General features: G+C 61.2%; 2 protein-coding genes across 15 annotated transcripts; one reads left to right on the top strand and one right to left on the bottom strand.

The window, feature by feature from the left end:
- The first annotated feature begins 392 nt into the window (after window positions 1-392).
- On the top strand, window positions 393-4,399 carry KCNK7 (potassium two pore domain channel subfamily K member 7). The gene is made up of 3 exons (XM_008507151.2): window positions 393-1,712; window positions 3,364-3,762; window positions 4,034-4,399. The coding sequence occupies exons 1-3, from the start codon at window positions 1,394-1,396 to the stop codon at window positions 4,249-4,251; spliced, it is 936 nt and encodes a 311-aa protein (XP_008505373.2). The 5' UTR covers window positions 393-1,393; the 3' UTR covers window positions 4,252-4,399.
- Window positions 4,400-4,621: 222 nt separating this feature from the next.
- On the bottom strand, window positions 4,622-20,991 carry EHBP1L1 (EH domain binding protein 1 like 1). 14 transcript variants are annotated; one of them, XM_070565465.1, is made up of 21 exons: window positions 20,631-20,877; window positions 18,006-18,063; window positions 17,693-17,788; window positions 17,277-17,330; window positions 17,005-17,183; window positions 16,786-16,928; window positions 16,277-16,312; window positions 16,122-16,190; window positions 15,874-16,036; window positions 14,998-15,742; window positions 13,189-13,365; window positions 12,587-12,744; window positions 12,424-12,472; window positions 11,361-12,029; window positions 7,390-7,459; window positions 7,216-7,271; window positions 6,990-7,113; window positions 6,606-6,705; window positions 5,452-5,525; window positions 5,254-5,368; window positions 4,622-5,117 (listed from the first exon to the last, which is right to left on the bottom strand). In XM_070565465.1, exons 1-21 carry the CDS (start codon window positions 20,732-20,734, stop codon window positions 5,018-5,020), a joined length of 3,339 nt encoding a protein of 1,112 aa, XP_070421566.1. In that variant the 5' UTR covers window positions 20,735-20,877; the 3' UTR covers window positions 4,622-5,017. The 14 variants fall into 14 exon arrangements, 11 of the variants coding, with proteins under 11 accessions (XP_070421566.1, XP_070421562.1, XP_070421567.1 ...); XM_070565461.1 differs by having other exon boundaries at window positions 13,189-15,742; XM_070565466.1 differs by lacking the exon at window positions 13,189-13,365.
- Between the last annotated feature and the right edge of the window lie 68 nt (window positions 20,992-21,059).

The raw sequence follows: 21,059 nt of genomic DNA, 5'->3' as shown, positions 1-21,059 counted from the left end.
TTCTTAGAGGTAACCGGGGAGCCAATCTATCACATGACCCTGGTGACCTCTTGCCCCCAGCACACTGGGCAGTTGGCTGGGTCTGGGCGGGGATGCCTCGCGCCACCCCCCTCTCCTGGGATCGAGTCCACTGGCCTCAGGCACCCACACACGCGCTGGCCTCACCCACCTTCTCCCCACCTTGTAGGCCTTTCCCACCGTTTCAAGTGACTGCATTCACCTCGATTGTTCCTGCTGCTGGGTGGCCCCCGCTTGTCCTGGGGGTCCAGCTGCAGCCTCTCTTCCCCTGGGATGCCTTCCCTGGCTGTGCCGCTCCTACCCCAGGCAGCTGGCTAAACTCAGGAGCCCACAGCATCTTTGGGTTTGTCCTCCGTTTGTCTATCCCATGGTCTGGATGCAGGAGGGGTGACCCCCCTGGCACCTGGCTCCACTCATGCTTCTCTTACTGCCATGGTTTATGGGAGTAGAATCCTGGCTCCCCCTCCCCTGCGCGCGCCATGGCAGCCACAGTCACTGCTCCAGCAGGTTCAGCGGGGTGGGGGCTCGGGCACCAAGGGTTCTGGGGAAGGACTTGGAATGGAGCATCATCTGCTGGGGCTGTGCTGGGTGTCCTGCCCCCTGTCCCCACCTGCCCATCCCCAATCCCACCATTTCTCGCCCATTCTGCTGCTCAGGCTGCCACCCATCCATCCAGAATGCCTGCAGTAGCCTCCCCCCCCCCCCACCCGACCATGGGTCCCCGGACCACACTTGTCCTCAAGCTTTGTGTCCTTACTCCCTCCCCCTCCCCCACAGCCAGCCCCCTGTTCCTCTCACATCCCAAGCTCTTGTTCTGCTGAAATGTCGCTCTTTAGACTGGGAGCCTTCCCTGTGACATTCCCCTGCCCCCAGAACTCTCTCCTGCAGGGAGCTTATAACAATGTGAACTTGTCACGTTCCCCTGCTGACAGGTTTCTTGTGTGAACACCAGGAGGGAAGGGACCTGTGTCTGTCCTCTTCCCTGGTGTCCTCAGATCTAAGCACCTGCCGAGTGGATGAATGGAGTACGTATGACTGAATGAGCGCGTCCTTGACTTAGCAACTGCAGTGTGATTCTGAGCCACTTAGCTCTCTGGGCCTCGCCTTCCTCCACCCCGCCCCCACCACCCCAGCTGAGGGGAATTGGGCAAATAACATCTTGCCCCCGAAGCTGGGCGGAGTGATCCAGCTCACTTCCAAGTCCGAGCTGCGTCCTCTCCCTCCATGCACGCTCGGCCTAGCTTGCGCCCTGGATTCCCTCCCTCTTCAGCCGCCCACACAGCACTTCTCCCAGCCCCACCCTGCCCAGCCCCTCCCAGGTGCCTGCAGCGGAGCAGCCAGCTCCCACAGCACCTCGGACTCCGGGCGGCACACCATGGGGGGTCTAAGGCCCTGGGCCAGGTATGGACTACTGGTTGTGGCCCAGTTGCTGGTCCTGGGGCTTGGGGCAGCGGTGCTCCAGGCCCTGGAGGGGCCTCCAGCACTCCGGGTCCAGGCCAAGCTCAGGGCCGAGCGGGCCACTTTCCAGGAGGAGTACGGGGCCTGCCTGCCACCTGGGGCACTGGAGGAGCTGCTGAGCACCGTCCTGGCAGCCCAGGCCCATGGGGTCTCCAGCCTGGGCAATGGCTCAGAGGCCCGGAACTGGGATCTGCCCTCAGCCCTGCTCTTCGCTGCCAGCATCCTCACCACCACGGGTAAGGCCGCCAGGCAGCCGGGTAGGAGGGGGCCCCTGGGGTCCCTGGGGGTGCAGCCCTTCGCCCAGCCCCAAAATGCCAGACAGAACCCAGGCCCTCTTAGACCTGACCTCACAGCTCAGGCTCCCCACACCAGCACACCCCAACTGGTACCTCAACTTCAGCTGCCAGGAGGGGTGTGGCCTCTACCCAGCCCCAGTGCCAGGCACTCTGTGAGATCCAGGAAGGGTGCCCAGACTCCACGGGCCTCAAGCAAGGCAGGGAACACGTATTGTGGGAGGGGTTCTTGGATGCAGGGAACTGGAGGGAACCCGGGGGGTACAGATTAGGACCACCGACTCAGGGAGGGAGTGTGAGGGAAAGCTCCTGGGGGAGGCAGTCCTGATGAGGCTTTAGCCAAGGCAAGAGGGCACAGAGATGAGGGATGAAGGAATGCCTGGCAAAGAGAACAGCATGTGCAAAGGCCCAGAGAAATAAAGCAATGGGACCCACAGCTCTGGTGTTTTTAGTCTCGCAGTGTCTAAATATCTTTTGTTTTGTATCTAAATATCTTTTTTTTAAGATTGGCACCTGAGCTAACATCTGTTGCCAGTCTTCTTTTCTTCTTCTTCTTCTCCCCAAAACCCCCCAGTACATAGTTGTATATTCTAGCTGTGAGCGCCTCTGGTTGTGCTATGAGGGACGCCACCTCAGCATGGCCTGATGAGCGGTGCCAAGTCCGCACCCAGGATCCGAACCAGCAAAACCCTGGGGCACCGAAGTGGAGCATGCGAACTTAACCACTTGTCCATGGGTCCGGCCCCCTAAATATTTTTTATTATGTCTAAATATTTTTTTAATTAATGTCTGTTTTCCAACTTCTTTTGGAAAAATCGAGAAACCTATTTGCACTGAGACAGAATCCCTGCAAGGCAACATACTGGCTGGAGTGGAACAGGGCCTGCCCTTTTGGGCAGAGCACATGTTCTCCAGTCCACCCCAGTCCCCACCACTCCCTCTTGTCTCACATCTGGCTGCTCTAGACGTCTGAGTTTACAGCCTCTGGACTAGCTGATCCTGTTCTCCCAGCACACCCCACTCTCTCACCTCCCCTGCCTTCGCACATGCTTTTCTGGCCTTGGAAGCCCTCTCTCATGCAGTCATGTAGTTCTTCAAGTCAAGCGTCCTAATTTTCCTGCCTGCTTCCCCCACCAGATGGCAGGCACTGGACAGACTCAGATTCCAGTGCAAGCCCTAGCACACAGGTTGACTTGATACACCTTTGGGGAATGAAAGAGTTGGTGGCATTCTGCCCAGTGAATTTGGAAGTATCGGTCAAGGACAGAGCTGAGGAATCTCTCAGAAAGCCAGGCTCCCTCTGGGGCAGGACAGCAGTTCTCAGAATTGTTCCAGCTACAAGAGGCCTGAGGGGACTGTCTCTTTTAATCCTTTCATTTTCCAGAAAAGAAAAGAGTGGCCCAGAGAGGTTAAGGGACTTGCCCAAGACCCCCAGTGAATGAAAGGCAGGACCAGACAGAGCGTGGGCCTGAACAGGTCCAGCAATCTTGGCCACCAGAGGGCAGCCTTCTGCCAGAGGCAATGCTGGGGGTAGTGGGGACCCCAGCAGGCATCCCACTGAAGTGTTCATTGCCCATGTGTCTCTCCTTGCCAGGTTATGGCCACATGGCCCCACTATCGGCAGGTGGAAAGGCCTTCTGTGTGATCTATGCAGCCCTGGGGCTACCTGCCTCCCTAGCTCTTATGGCTGCACTGCGCCACTGCCTGCTACCTCTGCTCAGCCGCCCAGGTGCCTGGGCTGCCAACCGCTGGCAGCTGGCACCGACCACGGCTGCGCTGCTGCAGGCAGCTGGACTGGGCCTGCTAGTGGCTGGTACCTTCGTGCTCCTGCCAGCACTGGTGCTGTGGGGCGTGCAGGGCGACTGCAGCCTGCTGGAGGCCATCTACTTCTGCTTCAGCTCGCTCAGCACCATTGGCCTGGGGGACCTGCTACCTGCCCATGGCCGCAGCCTGCATCCAGTGCTTTACCACCTTGGCCAGCTTGCTCTTCTCGGTGAGTCCAGCTGCCAAGGAGCGCAAGGGGGAGAAGAGGAGGGAGGAGGAGCCTGGACTACAACTCCCATAAACCATTGGGGAGGCTGAGCCTCATTGGTAGAGGGACCCTGGCTAGGGTGTGGTGTGGGGAGTTGTAGTTGGAAGAACCCAGGTGGCAGTGTTAAGAGAACTGTGAGTGGCACCAGGTGCCAGGGTGGGTCACAGGCTGGGAGATGGGTGGGGAGCATCATGAGCACCCTGAGACTGCCCCAGCAACCTCTCCTCCCCAGGTTACTTGCTCCTGGGGCTCCTGGCCATGCTGCTGGCCGTGGAGACCTTCTCAGAGCTGCCACAGGTGTGCGCCATGGTGAAGTTCTTCGGGTCCAGTGGCCCTTTGACCACTGAGGACCAAGGTGGCATCCTGGGTCAGGATGAACTGGCTCTGAGCACCCTGCCACCCTCAGCTGCGGCCCCAGCTGCACCCTCAGAACAGGCCCCAGCTTGCTGACAGGTGGCAGGTGATGGAGATGAGCTCCTTTCAGGTGGAGAAGCCTGAGGAGGAAGCAGTGTGAGTGGTTGGGGAAGCTTCCGCAGAGGGGAGGGGGATGTGAGGACCTCAGGGAACGTGTTAATAAAAAATAAAATGGGCAACAACCCCCACTGTGTTTAGTCTCTTCTTTCGAAACGGGACTTCATTCCAGCGACCAACAACCCAAACCCCGTCATCCCTCGAAGGCAGAGATCCGTCCGCCGCTGGCATCTGGGAACCTGAGAGGCGGCACAGCCGCATTTAGGATCGCAGACGACCTCGTCGGCCCAAGCCCCGCCCCTTCCGTCTATTGAAAGACCCCGGCGTCCCGAGAAAGACCGGCGCTGTGTAGCCTTCCCGAACTTTATTGCTCTCCAGCAACAGGAAGGGGAGGGCGGAGGCGCGGCAGCTCGCGGTCATCCCTCTCCCCGGGGCCGGTCGGCTGGGACCTTGCCGTCGGGGAGGGTTCTGCGCGGCGCTCCCGGGCCCCAGCCCCGCCAACACACCCACACCCACTCACACTCACACTCACACGGACAATAAATACGGCCCGGACGGCGCGGCCGCCCAGCCGCTCCTGTCCCACGGGGCCGAGGGGCTTTCCTACCCCCTCCCCGCGACGGGGCCCCTCCAGGCCGTGCGCGGCGTCTGGGAGGGTCCGGTCCTCCGGAGCGCAGGCCCGGGACGACGAGAAAAGCTGCGGTCCGAAGGGCCGGGAGGGCGAGGACTCCCGGGCCCCGCGGCCTCAGCTCAGCGCGCAGCGTTCGCGCCGGCTCAGCTGGCGGCTCAGCTTGCGGCGCCGCTGCTCCAGGCCGCGTTCCAGACGCTCGTCCTCCTCCAGGGCGCTGGGGGGAACCGGTTCAAGTCAGCCCCCGCGTCCCGGGTGAGCGCCACCCCTAGTCCGCCCCCGCGCCGGGCCGAGCGCTCCGCTCGAGCGCCCTGGACCCTCCCCAACTCCCAGCGCATCCCGGCCCCGCTCACATCCGCTCCTTGCGGTCCAGGTTCCGGACCAGCTCGTCGCGCTGGTTCACCAGCGACACCAGCTCCTCCAGCAGGAGCTGCTCCCTGTGCTGCTGCGCGGCCGTTTTCCGCCAGTCTGAGGGCGGAGGAGACTGCGAGTCAGAGGACGCAGGCCCATGCCTTGTCCTGGCCCCCAGCCCCTCCGGCCCCATCTCCCACCTTCGATGGCCAGCATGGCCCGTAGCTCCCGGCTCAGCAGCTCGAACCTCCGCTCCAAGTCCTGCTCCTCGATGCTGCGGGAGGGGTGGGGGGCCAGGTCAGGGAAAGGGGAGCCAGAGGGGCTGCCCAGGGCTGGGACCACTCCCTGGTCCCCATGCCGCCTCACCACCAGTTCCCGTGGAGGCCCGGGCTGCCGGCAGAACTATCCCAGTCCGCAGTCCCAATCATCTCCATTCCCACTGCTCTCCAATCGCTGGACGTTTACAGTCTCTTCCCACACCCACTAACCTTCTTCATTATTTTTTTAGATAAGAAACAACCGGGCAGGATTATTTGGATGAACATTACTCATAAACAGCAACTATTAAATTAAAATTTAAAGACTAAAAATTATTCTTAAAGACTAAAGTTATTGTGAAAAATGATCCAAAATGCAAAAGGGAGGCAAACCTGCCTCCACCATGCACACTCTAAAGGCAGTGAGGGCCGACAGTCACTTCTGACCCCACTGGGGAAACCAGCTGCGCTCTCCTCGGCCTCAGTCCCCCTCACTGTAAAGGAAAACGGTCACACTGGGCCACTCAGCCCTGACCTGCCTGCGCCACATTTTTCTTTGGGCCTCGGTTTTCTGATTCGTACAATTAGTACCAATTTAAAGAGGAATATATATTATTCCAATTTATAGAGGAAATATATTCTTCCAATATATACCAATTTATTGGTGTATATATATATCAATTTATACAAGAAATGAGATAGGAAACAAATTAATAAGATGGCTGAGAAATTTTTCAAAAAGATCTTTGTAGAAATAAGCAAGCAGGGGCGGGCCTGTGCAGCGGTTAAGTTCGCCTGCTGGTTCGGAGGCACAGGGTTCACCGGTTCAGATCCCGGGTGCGGACATGGCACCGCTTGGCAAGCCATGCTGTGGCAGGCGTCCCACATATAAAGTAGAGGAAGATGGGCATGGATGTTAGCTCAGGGCCAGCCTTCCTCAGCAAAAAGAGAAGGATTGGCAGCAGATGTTAGCTCAGGGCTAATCTTCCTCAAAAACAAAAAAAGAAAGAAAGCAGCAAGCAGAGAATATCCCGAAATAGCCAAGGCTGTCTCAGCTCCCCAGGCCCCAGGTGGGCAGGGGCGGGGCCAACACTCACAGCAGCTGCAGCTGATCCTGCCTCCGGATGAGAGCATTCTTCTTATTGACCAGTGTGAACCACTCCTGGATCAGCACCTCCTCCTGCAGCCTGTTGGCACCTGAACCAGCCAGAACAGTCACCAGACCTGCCACTGACTGGTGTCAGGAGCAGGGCGGCTGGAGGTGGGGGAGGGGGTTTGCTCCTTTGTGGCATCCCAGAAGTCAGAGCTGTGTGCCTCCAAGCAAGCTGCTTCCTGGCTCAGGGCCTCAGTGTGCCCAGCTGTAAATGGGGACGATGACCCCAGCCTGCCTCCTCCCCACTCCGCCCAAGGCCTGGAGGAGCTGCAGGGCGGGCAGATCTGGCAGCATGTGTCGGGGAGTGGACTCCAGAAGCTCACCCCACCTGACTCCATGAGGCTCCTCAGCTGTGTCTCCACCTCGGCGGCCCGCCCATCTATCTGCCTCTGCTCCTGTTCCAGGGCCTGCAGCTCCGCACACACATACTGACTTGTGTCCTGGAACCGTTGCTGGGGTGGAAAGAGGGGGCGGCAAGGGAAAGCGTGGGCTCAGGCCAGGCCCTACCGAGGAAGTGCCCACCCATGAGCTCCTCCCACCTCAGCCCACCTTACCAGCCCAGCCTCCTCCCCTGGGCTTGGGGGTGGCTCCTCCGATGGGGGACTCCCACCTGCAGACAGACCAGGCTAAGGCATCCTCAACTGACACCTGCCCCCAGGAGGTCCCCAGCTCAGGATCCGTCAGCAGCCCGAGCTGAGCTGGCTCACCGCCCCTTCAAAACTACTCACCAGAGAGCTGCTGTGGGGCTGTGGCTGTGGATGGGCTGGGGGCAGGGCTGGGGGCAGGGTTCAGGCCTTCCTGTGGAGGAACAGGCCAGTGAGGGCCTCGAGAGGCTACCCAACAGCCCTACCCCGGGGCCAGCCAGAGCCTCACACATGGAGGGGAGGAGGGGCCCTCAACTCCACGCCCTGCCCACCATAGCTGCTTCTCCAGTCCTACATGCACAGACCTCCTCCCCCCACTCCTTCTAGAACAAGTGCTTCCTCAAGCAAAGGTCACGGCCTTCACCCTCCCTGGCTCTGTGGTCGGGGCGGGGGGGGTGGGGGGGAGGCTCTGAAGAGCCCACCTGGGGCCCCTCCTTCCCCCACTTCTCCCCTTCTCCACAGACTCCCTCAGGCCACCTCCGACTCCCATCACCTAGTGTTGGCATCTCCATCATGGCCAGGGCCCACACGGTCACACTGAGCAGAACAAATCTGGCCCTATCTCCAGACCTAGGGTCATCCATCTCCTGGCCAAAAGAGGGCGCTCTCCCACCTTATCCATTCCCACACATGGAGATTGTTGTGCTCTTCACGCCACACTCAGGACAGGACAAGTTGGCTGGACCTACTAATTTCAGCCTGGAAGGACAGGGCTGGCCCCTGATATCCCCTGCCCTGGAGACTTGCTGGGACTGTCAGCCCTGGGGGCCCCCAACTTCCGGCTCAGCTGAGAGCCTGGCCCCCTTTAATGGTACAGGCTCTGGCTACTTTTCTAGGTCACCGGGCAGGGAAAAGGGGTGAAGCTACCCCACTATCCGCCCCACCCTGCACCTCTCTGAGAGGCAGCCCTGGACATGCCCAGCTCAGGTGCCATCCTCTGGCCTAGGTCAGTGGCAGCCTCCTCACCATGCTCTGCCTGCGGACTCTACCCTCAAGCCTCAACCGAGGGGTCTTCCTAAAACCTTCACCCAATGGTGTCACCCTCCCCACATCCCCCTCTGCCCCCAGCCTCGTTACCAAGGCCTCTTGGCAGCTCCAGCCTCAACTCCTGTTACCCTGAACCCCACCCTCCAGCCACAGCGATGGACTTTCGCTTCCCCAAATAGCTTCCTCAGCCTGGAGCCGGCCTCCGTCTTGGGCTGCTGGACACCAACTCGACCTTCACGACCCGGCTCAGCTCCGCCTCCTCCAGAGGCCCCTTGGGGCTCCCAGGCCGCCTTCTGCCTCTCTCCCTGACCTTCATGTCTCCTGAAGCCTCGTCTGACCCCCAGGCTGGGCAGATGCTCTCCCCTTGGCCCCCCTCATCATGGCTGTTGGCGACCCATGTCTCCCTGACCAGAGCCAGCCCCTGCAGCCAGGGTGGGGCCCAGAGAAAGCACTCAGAGTACCCGGATTAACGATAATAGCTGATATCAATTAAGTGTCTATGTTTGGGGCACTGTGCTTGTATGCACTCAGTTCTCCCAACAACCCTGTGAGGCAGGGACGATTACCATCCCCACTTTACAGATGAGGAAACTGAGGGTCAGAGATGCGGCTCATATAGGGTCTGGCCTAGGGCCCAGGGCTGTCTAATCCAAAGGTTTGCTCCCAAGCTTGACTACCAATATGCTGTTTGCCTCTGGGCCAGTCACGCCCACTAGGCCTCTGTGTCCTTGTATGTAAAATGGGGAGAAATCCCAGCCCTGTGTAACCTGGGGGTTGAGGGCGCCAGAAAGGCATCTTTTTAGATAGCACCCCAAAGTCACACCTCAAGGCCACTTTGCAATAAATGTTCACGTATTTGCTTCTCATCCTCAGGGAAAGAGCACGAAGAGGTTAAGTGGCTTGCCCCAGGGCTGGGCCCAGTAGAGGGCACCATTTAAGAGTTGAGGCTCAGGGGCCGGCCCGGTGGCGCAGTGGTTAAGTGTGCATGTTCTGCTTTGGTGGCCCGGGGTTCGGCGGTTCAAATCCCCGGTGTGGACATGGTACCGCTTGGAAAGCCATGCTGTGGTAGGCGTCCCTCATATCAAGTAGAGGAAGATGGGCATGGATGTTAGCAGTCTTCCTCAGCAAAAAGAGGAGGATTGGCAGCAGATGTTAGCTCAGGGCTAATCTTCCTCAAAAAAAAAAAAAAAAAAAAGAGAATTGAGACCCAGAACCTGGGTTCACGTCTGTAGCAACTCCCTTTGCCTCTGTCTTCATCTCCCTGAGCCTGAACATTCCCACCTGGGAAATGGGGTAGTCCTTCGTCCCTGGAAGGGACATTGTGAGGAATCAGTGAGGAGCTGATGAGGGGTCATAGTGGCACGCCAGGCACACAGTGAGTGCTCAACGGACAGGGCAGGCAGACGCAGGAGAGCCGGAGATTGGAGAAACCCCAACCTCAGCAGCAGCTGAGCTTACTCATGCCAGCCCTGATGGGAATTCCAACACTTCCTCGTGTCTGACCCAAATTCCCCTTTTTACACCCTCATCTGTGGTTCCTCCTCAGGAAACCTTGCTGGGCCAAACCAGAGGCACACTGCTCTCCTCATGGCGTTGCTTCTGCCCCACCCCAGCTTCAAGGTGCCTGACTTCATCCCACTCTAAGACTTTGGGAGCTCCCACGGGTGGGGCTAGGCCCGACATGCTCCCACTGCGCACACGGGGGATGGGAGATGAGAGTGGCCAATGAGGAGGAGTCCTCTCCAGCCCCACGGGTCAAATATCTCCTGTGGGACAAGGGCTGGAGGGGGGCCTGGCTTGGAAGGACCAGAAGTTCAGACTTGAGCCAAGAAGGGTGTAGGATGGAGCCTCCCCTTTAAGATTTAAAGAGCCACTGACACACATTAATCGGGCTGTGGCCACAGGCCAACAGACAAGCCAAGGGTGCTCTGTCCCTCTGACTCCTGCCTATCACATCTCCTGTGGGTGCCTCTGGTGCCCTCCCTGTCTCTCATTCACAGGCCTAACGCTGTGCCTCTGACCCTGCACTCAAGGCTCCTGCTCTCCAGCCCGCCACCTGCGGACCTTACCGGAGATGACTGGCAGTTCCCCAAATGAGAGCTGAGCTTTCCAGCTGCCACATCTGTGCTTGTGTGGGTCCCTCCACTCGAGAACCGCACCCCCGCCATTCTTCACCAGGGAAACCTGCCCATCTGATCAGCCTAGCTCAAAGGGCTGCTTCTTCCAGAAAGCCTTTCCCAGTTTATTCCTTTTCTCCTTTCCTTAGAACTCAGGGGTCATCCCCGGGGAGCTGAAGGCTCACAGCTGCCTGACAGAGCTGCCTCTGCTGTCGCACGCAGAATGGGACAGTGAGCGGAACCCCAGCTGGAAAGCCCACGGCCTGGACTTCAGTGGTTCTGAGTCCTTGAGCAAATCCTTGCCCTCTCTGGGACCATGTGGTCTGAAGTGACCACAAGCCACCTGGGAGACTCTGACGGGAGACCTGCAGGGGTTGGGGAGACGTAGGTACCCAGCAGGGTCTGCCATCTCCAATCTCCCTTTATCAGAGAAGAAAGGACGCTGGCCTCCAGCATCTGGAGTTCAAGACCCGAATCAGAGAATCTGGGGGTTAGGAGGCCCTGGAGAGACCCCTTGAGTATGGAAACCCTGCCTTCACTTTCCAGGGCCACAGTGGCTGCTGGTTGACCTCCGGCCACCCGCAGGGAAAGAAATGCCTCAACCCACTTGCCAGTCCGTAAACAGCACTGCGCTGGGTGCTGACAACATGGAGCCTTCTGGGAACTTGCCACTGCAGCCATGATTCCATTAACTGAGTGCCAAGTGTTAAAAATCACTAGCATGTATTCCAAGGCTGGCAGCAAAATCGGGACTCTTGTCCCAGCAGCGGCTGTGGGCTCGCATGCGTCCCCTGATGAGGAGCTCACCACCTCGCCAGGGGACTCTTCCGCGACACCACGGTCCTTCCAATCAGAAAGCGCCTCCCCACGTCCAGCGTTGGCCTGCCACCCTGAAGCCTCCACCTGTGCCCAGGTCTCTGCACCGCCCGCCCGCCGCGGGAGGGCACTCACCGCAGCCGCGGCTCCGGCGCCGGCAGCGCCCGCGGCTCCCGAGTCCGGCTCGTCCCCGGAGAAGGAGCTGCTGTGCCGCAGCCGCGAGCGCCTCTTCTTGAGCAGGTCGGCGTCGCGCACGTGGGAGAAGGAGCCGTGCGCCCGGGGCGGGGGCACGGGCCCGGTCTCCCCGTTGACCGACGGCCGCCGAAGCCTCACGCCGCCCCCGGCGCCCGGCGCCCCCGCCCCGTTCGCCAGCCCCTCGGCGGGGGGCACGGAGGCCCGGGCTCCGGCGCCGTCGGCGGGGGCCTCCGCGGCGCGCGCCTCCTGGGCGGCCTCGGCCCCGTGGTCCTTGGAGGCCGCCTTGGGGGCCGCCCCGTCCGCGCGGCTCGCGGCCTCCCTGGGCTCCCTGGGCTCCTCGGGCGCTTCGGCCCGGTGCTCGCGCAGCCGCTGCGCCAGGCCGCCGGCGTCCAGGGCGTCGGGTGGGCTCGGCTGGGCGCTAGCCACGCGGTAGGTGCCAGCGCCGCCGCCGCCCTCCAGCTGCACCAGCTGCAGCTCCTGCCCCGTGCAGAAGGCGCGGATCTGGCACAGGTACGTCATGACGATGAGCTTGTCGGGCACCGACAGCAGCACCATGTCCGCAGGCTCCAGCAGCCGCGACACGCCCAGGGCCGCGAAGCCATCGAAGGCCTGGAAACGGGGGGCTCCGGGTCAGCGGCCCCGCCCAGCCGAGGGGGTCCCCGCGACTGGCACGCCAGGGTTTGCCTAGCAACGCCTTTGCCCTCCCATTGGGGGAAACCTAGCAACAGGGCCTGCCCTCGCGTTACCCAGCAACTGCACACCAAAGGTTGGTTTTGGAAAAACCATCTAGTGGAAATATGCTTTAAAAAAAAACCAAAACTAAACCAAGGAAAACGAACAATTTAAAGCCCAAAAGGGGAGAAAGTGGCAGAACTTCCAAAAGCCACGGCTGGGGTCCTACAGCCGACAGATTCCTCTCCTGACAGACGGAACCCAAATCTTGGACCCACAGCCCGGCTCTAGACCCTCTTTCCCTGCAGGCATGGCTCCCTCCCCATCTCACCTGCTTGTTGTTCTGTTTAATGTTGAGTGGGTCCAGGGACGCATAGTCACTGCGGAGAGAGCACCGGTCAGAGGCTGGATGCACACTGCCCTCCCAGAAGACTCCCCCATTCATTCCCGCCCCACCCCACCCCACCCCACTCCACCCCACTCCTGCAGCTCACATCTTGTCTGGGTAGAATCGGTGCAGGATGGCACAGAAGGCCAAGCCATTGCGCCACGATGTAGTGAAGTTGGTGACTCGGACTCCACGGTAGCCAGCGGTGACTTCCTGGCACCACTCCAGCAGCGACTGGCTGGAGCTGACCGGGGCAGGTGGTGCCTGGGGACACAGGGAATGTGAACATGGAACCTGTGCCCTCTGCACCTTGGGGACAAAACAGCCCCAGGTCTTGGTTTGCAGGGGTCACCAGAGACCACGGGCCAGAGCCTCGGGGCCAGGCAAAGGGTTTCCAGCTCTGGGGTTATCTACCAAGGTCACCTAAAAGATCAGTGGCCCCCAGGCAAGATGAGAGTTCATCAGCAGCCACACCTCAAGTTCAGCCCAGAAAATCAGCTTAGGGGGGGTCCCATTCCATGCAGCCCAGGGAATACAGGGTGGGGGAGCCAGGGCATCTGAGAGAGGAGGGGGTGAGGGGGCTCCATGAAGCTGAGCCCCTGTGCACCCCACCCCAGTCGACCAGGTGGGTCCATGCAGAGCCGCCGTTCGCTCAGCCCCAGGTTAGTGGGAAGCAGCAGACTGGCCCTCGGCGGCCCCCATCCCTACCTGGCTGCCCGGCAGCCTCCTGTCCTCTTCAGGCTCCTCTGGGGAAGAGGCCCCCGAGGGCCTGGGCACCCCAGTCCCTGCCCCACTGGCCAGCTGAGGCTCAATCAGGCTGGCCTCTGTGAGGTTCCCCTCAGCTTCTTTTCCCTTCTCGGTTCCTGAGACCCCAACCTCTGCTTCCTGGGTCTCAAAAATATCAGATTGGTTCTCTGGAGGCCCTAAAACCTCCGTCTCTGCTTCCTGGGGCTCCCAAACCACAGATTTGGCTTCTGAAACCCCCAAAATCCCATCCTCTGCCTCCTGGACCCTCAAAACTGTAGTCTCTGCTTCTGCTCCCTCAGTGCCTAAAACTCCACGCTTAGTGACCCGGGCCCTTAAAGCCTCGTATGTGAGGCTCCCCAGGAGCCCTGCCTCCTGGACCCTCGAAGTCTTAGCCTTTGCCTTCTCAGCCTCTAAAACTGTAGGTTCCGTCTCTTGAGTCCCTAGTCCCTCAGTCTCTGCCATTCCAACCTCTGGCCCTGAGACCCCTGAAGCCCCCAGCTCTGTCTCCTGGGTCCCTGCTATCTGAGCTTCCATCCTTGAGGCCCCTGAACCCCTAGCTGCTATCTCCTGGGTCCCCAGCACCTCAGCCTCTGCTGTCTCACTCTCAAACTCTGGGACCCCTGAACCCTCTACCTCTGTCTCCCGGATGGCTGCTCCCTCAGATTCTATGCCTGAGACTCCTGAAACCCCCACCTCTGTCTCCTGGGCCCCAGCTATCTCAACTTCTACCCTCAGTACCGCTGAATCACCACACAGCTCCTGGGTCCCCAGCCCCTCAGCCTCTGCCCTCCCAGCCTCTGTCTTTGGCACCCGAGAACCCCCCAGCTCTGTCTCCTGGGTCCCTGCTATCTGAGCTTCCATCCTTGAGGCCCCTGAACCCCTGGCTGCTATCTCCTGGGTCCCCAGCACCTCAGCCTCTGCTGTCTCACTCTCAAACTGTGGGACCCCTGAACCCTCTACCTCTGTCTCCCGGATGCCTGCTCTCTCAGATTCTATGCCTGAGACCCCTGAAACTCCCACCTCTGTCCCCCGGGCCCTCAATATTTCAGATTCTGCCCTCCCAGCCTCTGTCTCTAGTACCCGGGAACCTCCCACCTCTGTCTCCTGGGCCCCCAGTATTTCAGATTCTGCTATCTCAGCTTCTATCCTCAGTACCACTGAATCACCAGACAGCTCCTGGGTCCCCAGCGCCTCAGCCTCTGCCCTCCCAGCCTCTGTCTCTGGTACTCCTGAAACCCCCACCCCTGTCTCCTGGGCCCCCAATATTTCAGATTCTGCTATCTCAGCTTCTATCTTCAGTACCGCTGGACTCCCAGATATCTCCTGGGTCCCCAATATCTCAGTCTTTGCCCTCCTAGTCTCTGTTCCCAGAACTCCTGAGCCCTCAGCCTCTGTTTCCTGGGTCCCCAGGACCCCACACTTTGCTGTCCCAGCCTCTGTCCCCAGGGCCCCTGAAATCCTCACGTCTGTTTTCTGGGTCCCCAGTTCCTCAGGTTCTACCATCCCAGCAGCCTCTGACTCCAGGACCCCTGGAGTCACGGTCTCTGTCTCCTGAGCCCCCAATATCTCAGCCGCTGCCGCCCCAGTCTCCATCTCTGCGAACCCTGGTCCCACTGCTTCGCTCTCCTGGGTCTGCAATACCTCTGACTCTGCCACCCCAGTCTCTGTTTCCAGGACCCTTGAGTCCCCAGCTTCTGCCTCCCAGACCCCCAGATCCCTAGACATCACCCCCTGGTCAGCTGCTGGGGGGGCCCCCTGGCACCTGCTCACCTGGGGACTGGCGCTTGCTGCTCCAACAGAGGGCCCCTGCTCCAGGCCTGTCCCCCCAACACCAGGGGCGCCGCCCCTCACCTCTGCATCCTCTCTCTCCTGGCCTGTAGCAGCCCTGGCCCCTTTGAGGTCACTGAAATGCCCGGAGTGCCCTGCAGACCCTGCTAGGGGTGGGCTCAGGACTGTGGGAACCTCATCCCTGGTCCTGACCCCCATCCTCCCCTGAGAGCCCCTTGGAGGAACCTCAGGAGTTCCCTTGAATCTTGCCTCAGATGTCACCCCTGTAGCCTCTGGTCCCTTACTGTCCACCTGTCTCACCTTTGACCTCTGCTCAGCATCCACTTGACTAACGTCTGAACTGTCTTCAGTCTCCCCAGCTCTGACCTCTGACCTCTTAGTGTTCACCTGTCTGACTTCTGACCCATGCTCAGTGTCCATCCCACTCTCCTCTGGCCTGTCCCCAGCGCCCTCCTCCTGCACTTCAGGCTTCTGCCCTCCTGAACAGTCTCTGGAGCCTCTGTCCTCAGCGCCTGGGGCCGGCCCAGCTGCAGGGGCCTCTGTCCCTTCCTGAGGGCTTGCCTGGGCCTGCGTCTCCCCAGCAGAACCCACGCCTGCTGGGGGAGCCCCTGAGGCTTTGGGGGCCTTGTCTTCCCCTTGGGGGACTGGGGGCCAGGGGGCATCAGAGCCTTTCCGGAGCCGAGGAGCTGGGGCTGGGGCCACATCCTGGCCTGGCTGTCTTGAGGACCTGAGGAGACAGCAGGAAGGGGCATTGTGGGGGTTCATTTGGCCCCCTACTCTCAGCCCCACCCCCCACCCTTCTGCTTGCTTCCTAACAGTGGGCAGGGGATGGGGAGTGGGCCTGGTTCCAAAGCTCACCTCGTCTCCAGTGGCATTCCCGGGGGCCTTGGGGCCTTAGGCCCCACTGGGCCCCCAGCCACAGTAGATGGTTCTGCCCCCTGGCCCCGGGAGGCCCTGGCTGGAGGCGCAGGGCCACTCACAGGGGCTGGGCTGGTATCCTCAGCACTAGCAGGGCTGGCAGCTGGGGAGGAAGGAAGGGAGCGGGTACTGAGGCCGGGGCCCTGTGACGGGAGGTCCAGTCCCCGCTACCCCAGCCTGGGCCTCACCTGCCTGCTGGGGCTGTACTCGGCCCTCCTCCTCCTCCTCACAGAGTGTCCTCAGCTCCCGAGAGGGATCTGGGGGATTTGGGGAGCCAAGGGTCAGCCCAAGGCAGGGCCCTGCAGGTCTGACCCCCTCCCCCCAACTAGAGCGCCGGGCCTACCTGAGGAACGCCCCAGCCTCAGGGCACCGCCCCGGCCTGCGAGAAGAGACAGGCCCACAGATGCAGGGAAAAAGAAAGAGAGAGAACCACAAGGACAGACAGAAAAAAAGCCTTAACAAGCACAAGGGAGGGATGAGGAAGCTGGTGACTGAGCATGAGGGTGGGTGGTGAGGGGTGGCGAGCAGGGCCTGCAGCCCCTCTGTGTGCTTTTGACCCAGCTGTCTCAGGGCGGGTGGAGACCTGGGGCAGGCACCCTCTCGGGGGTGAGGAGAGGGCCAGGGGCATGGGCAGCCACTGGGAGCCCATCCTGCAGGACTCAGCTAAGGACCCAGGCCACCATGGGACCAGGGGCCAAGTTTGGCCAATCGGGGCTGCCAGCAGGCTATGAGTCCCATTACTGGGCGCGCACAAGCTGGCCCACCCAACACAGCAAGTGGCTTAACGGCCTGGGATACCCCCACCCTCCCCAGGTCTTGGTGATGTCAATCCATGGCAGGTTGTAAGCCCACCTGGTGGGGGGACACGAGCCCGTGCCTCAGGGGGCCCTGGACCATTAGCCTCCTCCTCGTCACTCTCTGCAAAGTCGTCCAAGTTGCCCACGTCACTAGGCTTCACGCTCATGAGACTTGCAAGACTCTGCATGTCATCGTCCCTGGGGGCGGAGGTCAGGGTGAGGGCCGCAGTCAGAGCTGGCAGACCAGGGCCAAGGAGGGCGGGTGGGCACTCACGTGGCGCGGCCCTCCCGCAGCAGCACCCCGGAGAGAGTGAGGCTCAGCTCGGCATGCACCACCTTCACCGACTTGGGCTTCAGCCGCAGCCGCAGCGGGACCTGGGCAGGCACGGGCCCTGCGTGGCGTGCCAGGTCCACCTCAGCCGTGGCCAGCACCTTCCGCTGCCCCTTGGACTCCTGGGGGCCGAGGGGAGGGGCGGGGGAAAGGACCATCAGTGCTGTCCCCGAGTTCCCGAGACCCCCAGGCCGCAGCCCACCCCGGCCACTCACATTCTCAATAATAAATGTCCACTCTTTGGCCTCATACTGGTCCACGTGGGGGTCCTAGGAAAAGGAGGCACTGGTGAGTACAGGGGTTGCTGGGGTGGGGGCCGTGCAGGGGGAGGGGCCTGCACTGGCTCTGGAGGTGTTTGGTTGGAGCTTTCACACATGCTGGTCCCTCTTGCCCAAGAAGCTCCCCAGCTTTTCCTGATCCGAGCTGTCTGTCATCCTATACATGGCGGGTAAATGCTACCTCCTCCAGGAAGACCTCCTGGGCTACTCGTGCTGAGTAGGCACCCCGCCTTGATTCTTGGTCTCACCCACCTGTTGTTTCCTATTTGGAGGGATAACCCTCCAGGGCACCCCTGTAGCTGCCTGGGGTTGTAATCACCAGCCCATTCCCATCTATGCAGGAGGAGACTCACCCTGTATAAAGTCACGGAGATGTCCACGTTCTCCGGTACCATCCACACCACGGTGCCCCGGTACGGGTTCTGGATGCCCGGCTGCCAGCTGTGGGGCTGCAATGAGCAGTCTGCGTCCTCCCTCCAATCTTAACTGTCCCCTTCACCCCTTGCCCCTATTTCCAACCTTGACCCCATCTTTCTCTCCATTCTGTGGATGCTGATCTGAACCGGAGTCTGACTCCATTTCCCCATCAGGCCTCACCCGCTTTCCCCACACTCCCCCATTGGCCCCACCCCCCAACCTGGAGCGCCAGTTGACATCCTCCCCCACCTTGGAGCAGATGCGTCGGTTCCGCCGGGTCCATACCACCACCAGCTTATCTGGTTGCCTGTGGGTGAAGAGGGGGCTACTCAGTCAGGCCCACCCAGCCTCTCCATCTCCTCCAGGGTCTCCCTTCTGCCCTCATCCCCTTCCCCCAGGAGAGGGCCTGGATGGCCCCTTATCTGGGGCCAGAGAGAGCAGGGTGGGGCTGCTAGGCAGGGTGGGGCCTGGGACAGAAGGGCAAAGGCCCGAGTTGGGTCAGGGATTATGAAGAAAGAGAGCAAGAGAATTAGAGACCTACAGAGACAGGCACACAGAGAGACAGAGAGCTACACAGAAACACAGCAAGGACCCTGCAAGAGACACACAGACTCAGACACACAGGGAGAGACAGACTGGGAGCAGGAGGCCATTCACTCACAAATATTTGTGGAGTGCATTCTATAAACCCAGCCCAGTTCGGGGGCAGAGCAGGGCAGAGGAGAGGCAAGACCCTTCTGGGGCTGAGGGCCACGGAGGTGGGAGAAGAGCGCCAATCAAGATGGGACACAAATTAACAAGCTGACTCAGGGAGACGGGAGAGAGCCGCTGGGTCTCCCTGAGGTGGGTATCTGAGCAGAGGCGTGAGTGCGGGAGGGGTGGGCCATGTGAGGTCTGGAGAGGGCAGGCTCCAGGTAGAGGGAATGGCAAGGGCAAGGTTCCGAAGTTGGGGGGAGGTGCATGGTCAGAGTCGGGCAGAGGGTCAGCTCATCATTAGAGACCCTCCCTTTGCTGGGTCCAGGGGCCCCGGGAGTCAGCCATGCTCCCCACCTCTCAAACCCAGAGCCCTGCACCCTAGCTCTGCAGGGTCTCTGACTCCCACGAGGGCATCCAGGAGGACTTCCAGAAGGTGACATCTAAACTGAACAGCATAGACAGGGGCAGACTGGGGCAGAGGAGAGGCAGAGCGATGTAGGGACACAGACAGCGAGAGGAGACAGTCGTCTGCCACGTGGCTGGGCCTAGGAGGATGAGGGCCCCTTTGGGTTAGAGGGTCAACCACTGCTCAGGAGGTTGGGGACAGTTGAGGGGACCATCAGGCCGAGGGCAGCACGAGAGCCCTCCTTGCCTGTACCCACTGCCACGCCAAGAGGCTCAGGTTCACCCAGCCCACTGCCCCGCTGGAGGTGCACAGTGCAACTGAGGATGCTGGGGCCCAGAGAAGTTGGGGGCCAGGGAAGGTCACACAACTAAGCCTAGAGCCAAGCTTCCCTCCCCAACCCCAAACTGCAGGCTATGGCTGGGTAAGGGTAGCCACGGGGCCTTCCCAGAAAGGGGAAGCGGACAGGGCTGCCTAGGGAGGGCGGGGCCTGGCTAGGCAGCCTGACTCAGGCTGGGTACGCCCTCCAGGGGAGGTGCGACCTGGGCAGGGGCAGCTTCCTAGCCTGGGCTCCAGGCTAAGAAGCCCTGGTGGCCCTGCCCACCCCCCCCAACCGGCCATGACTCACATGCATTGACACTGTCCCACAGCTCCGCCTGCTCTCCCAGACCATGCCCAGCGTCCTCCTGGCCTCACCCAGGATGCTGGGACAGAAAGCATGAGCCAGAGGCCATGGTTCAAGTCCCAGCCCTGTGCTGTGTTACCTCAGCCAGCCCTTGTGCTCTCTGGGCCCAGCCAAATGAACTAGACAGCCCTCTGGCTGGCCCAGTCAAGATCGGGGATTTGGCAGCTGCCCAAGGGACCCCAGCCTCCTTCTCACTCCCCTCCCCTTGGACTCCATGGTTCCTGCCTGCTGAGGCAGCCCTTCCTTTTGGGAGCCTAAATTTAGCCCCGCCTGGCGGGTGAGGCCCCCACAGCTGTGCCCTAATCCAGCCAAGGGAAGCTGACACCATGAGTACGTATATTTAGGGTGTGACGCAGGGGCCCGGGCAGCTGCGGGTGGGAGCATGTGAAGGAGATGCCCCTGGGCCCTCTGGCAGTTGGGGCCAGATCCTGCACCCCCTCATATATCTCCCCTCACCCCACCACCTCGCCCTCCCCAGGCCCTCTCCTCCGGGATCCACACCCTACGAGGCCCTCAGGCCCCTTTAAGCTGCTCCCCGCCTCCCTTCTCATCCCTCCCAGTGCTCAGTTTCCCCTTTTAAGGACATCGTGGAGACTATCCAGCCTCCCAGCTCCCACTCTGGCTGAAGCAGGGGGGTTCCTCTGGCTCAACAAGTAGGCAGGGGAGGAGGGGGCAGCATCCTTGTTCTGAGCTGGACGCAGGTCCAGGGAGGTCTCTGTCCCAGCACTGCCACCCACAAACCTCAAAACTTGCTCCCTTTTCTGATGTCATCCTGAACCATCCCTCTGGTCAAAACCATGAGGCTTCCCTTCGCCAGCCCCGAGCACGGCCAAAGAAAGTGTGGGCACAGATAGATTCTCAGGCCTAGAAGTCTTCCCCTCCACTGGCCCAAAGCTGCCCACACCCCCAACACTAGGGGTCCCTTAAGCTGCAAGGGCACTTTTGAGTCACTGTGGCTGCGACACCAGGGCCCAAGCTGGGGTAGGGGCCCCTTTAGCTACTGGACTGGAGGCAGGGTTCTCTCAGGCTCCAAAGGCTGGATAGGGTCCCAGCCAGTCTGGGGAGTCCCCCAGGCCTCCTTCCCACTCACCATTTCTTGGTGCACTCCACCACCAGCTCGTGGTAACAGGCCACAAACTGGAACTTGGCGGCCCGCTTGCCCACGCGCTGCAGGCGCTTCCACACCGAGGTCATGGCCCTCGCCGCCCCCGCCGTCCGCTCCTCAGACCCGGGGCTCCCGCTGGCCCGCGATCGCCGGCCCGGCCTGGGTCCCCATGGCCTCCGCGGCTCCTATCCGCGCCGCCCGCCCCGTCCGTGCGGAGGTGTCGTTGGCTCGGACCCGGGGCCGCTCGGGCCGCTAGCGCGCCCGGGGCCCGCCGGGTGGTCTGGCTGAGTCGGTGGGGTCGTCTGGGGCGCGCCGGGTCGCCGGAGCGCCGAGACGCGAGCGCGCCGTTTCCTGGAGCCGCACCCCCGTCGGAAGGCGGGCGGGGCTCCGGCGGGGGCGGGGGCCGGGCGGCGG

The sequence above is a fragment of the Equus przewalskii genome, chromosome 11 (genome assembly GCF_037783145.1).
Source record: "Equus przewalskii isolate Varuska chromosome 11, EquPr2, whole genome shotgun sequence".
Taxonomy (NCBI): domain Eukaryota; kingdom Metazoa; phylum Chordata; class Mammalia; order Perissodactyla; family Equidae; genus Equus; species Equus przewalskii.
The sequence above is the reverse complement of the archived record's forward strand: the minus strand, read 5'-3'. Positions and strand labels throughout refer to the sequence as shown.

Excerpts from the sequence above, each read along its gene's own strand:
- KCNK7 (XM_008507151.2), top strand. The coding sequence starts at position 1,394 with ATGGGGGGTCTAAGGCCCTGGGCCAGGTATGGACTACTGGTTGTGGCC. Across the intron at positions 1,713-3,363 it reads CAGCATCCTCACCACCACGG|GTTATGGCCACATGGCCCCA; the intron begins GTAAGGCCGCCA and ends TCTCCTTGCCAG. Across the intron at positions 3,763-4,033 it reads TGGCCAGCTTGCTCTTCTCG|GTTACTTGCTCCTGGGGCTC; the intron begins GTGAGTCCAGCT and ends TCTCCTCCCCAG.
- EHBP1L1 (XM_070565461.1), bottom strand. The coding sequence starts at position 20,734 with ATGACCTCGGTGTGGAAGCGCCTGCAGCGCGTGGGCAAGCGGGCCGCC. Across the intron at positions 12,030-12,423 it reads TTAAACAGAACAACAAGCAG|GCCTTCGATGGCTTCGCGGC; the intron begins GTGAGATGGGGA and ends CCCCGTTTCCAG. Across the intron at positions 6,706-6,989 it reads GAGGAGCCTCATGGAGTCAG|GTGCCAACAGGCTGCAGGAG; the intron begins GTGGGGTGAGCT and ends TGGCTGGTTCAG.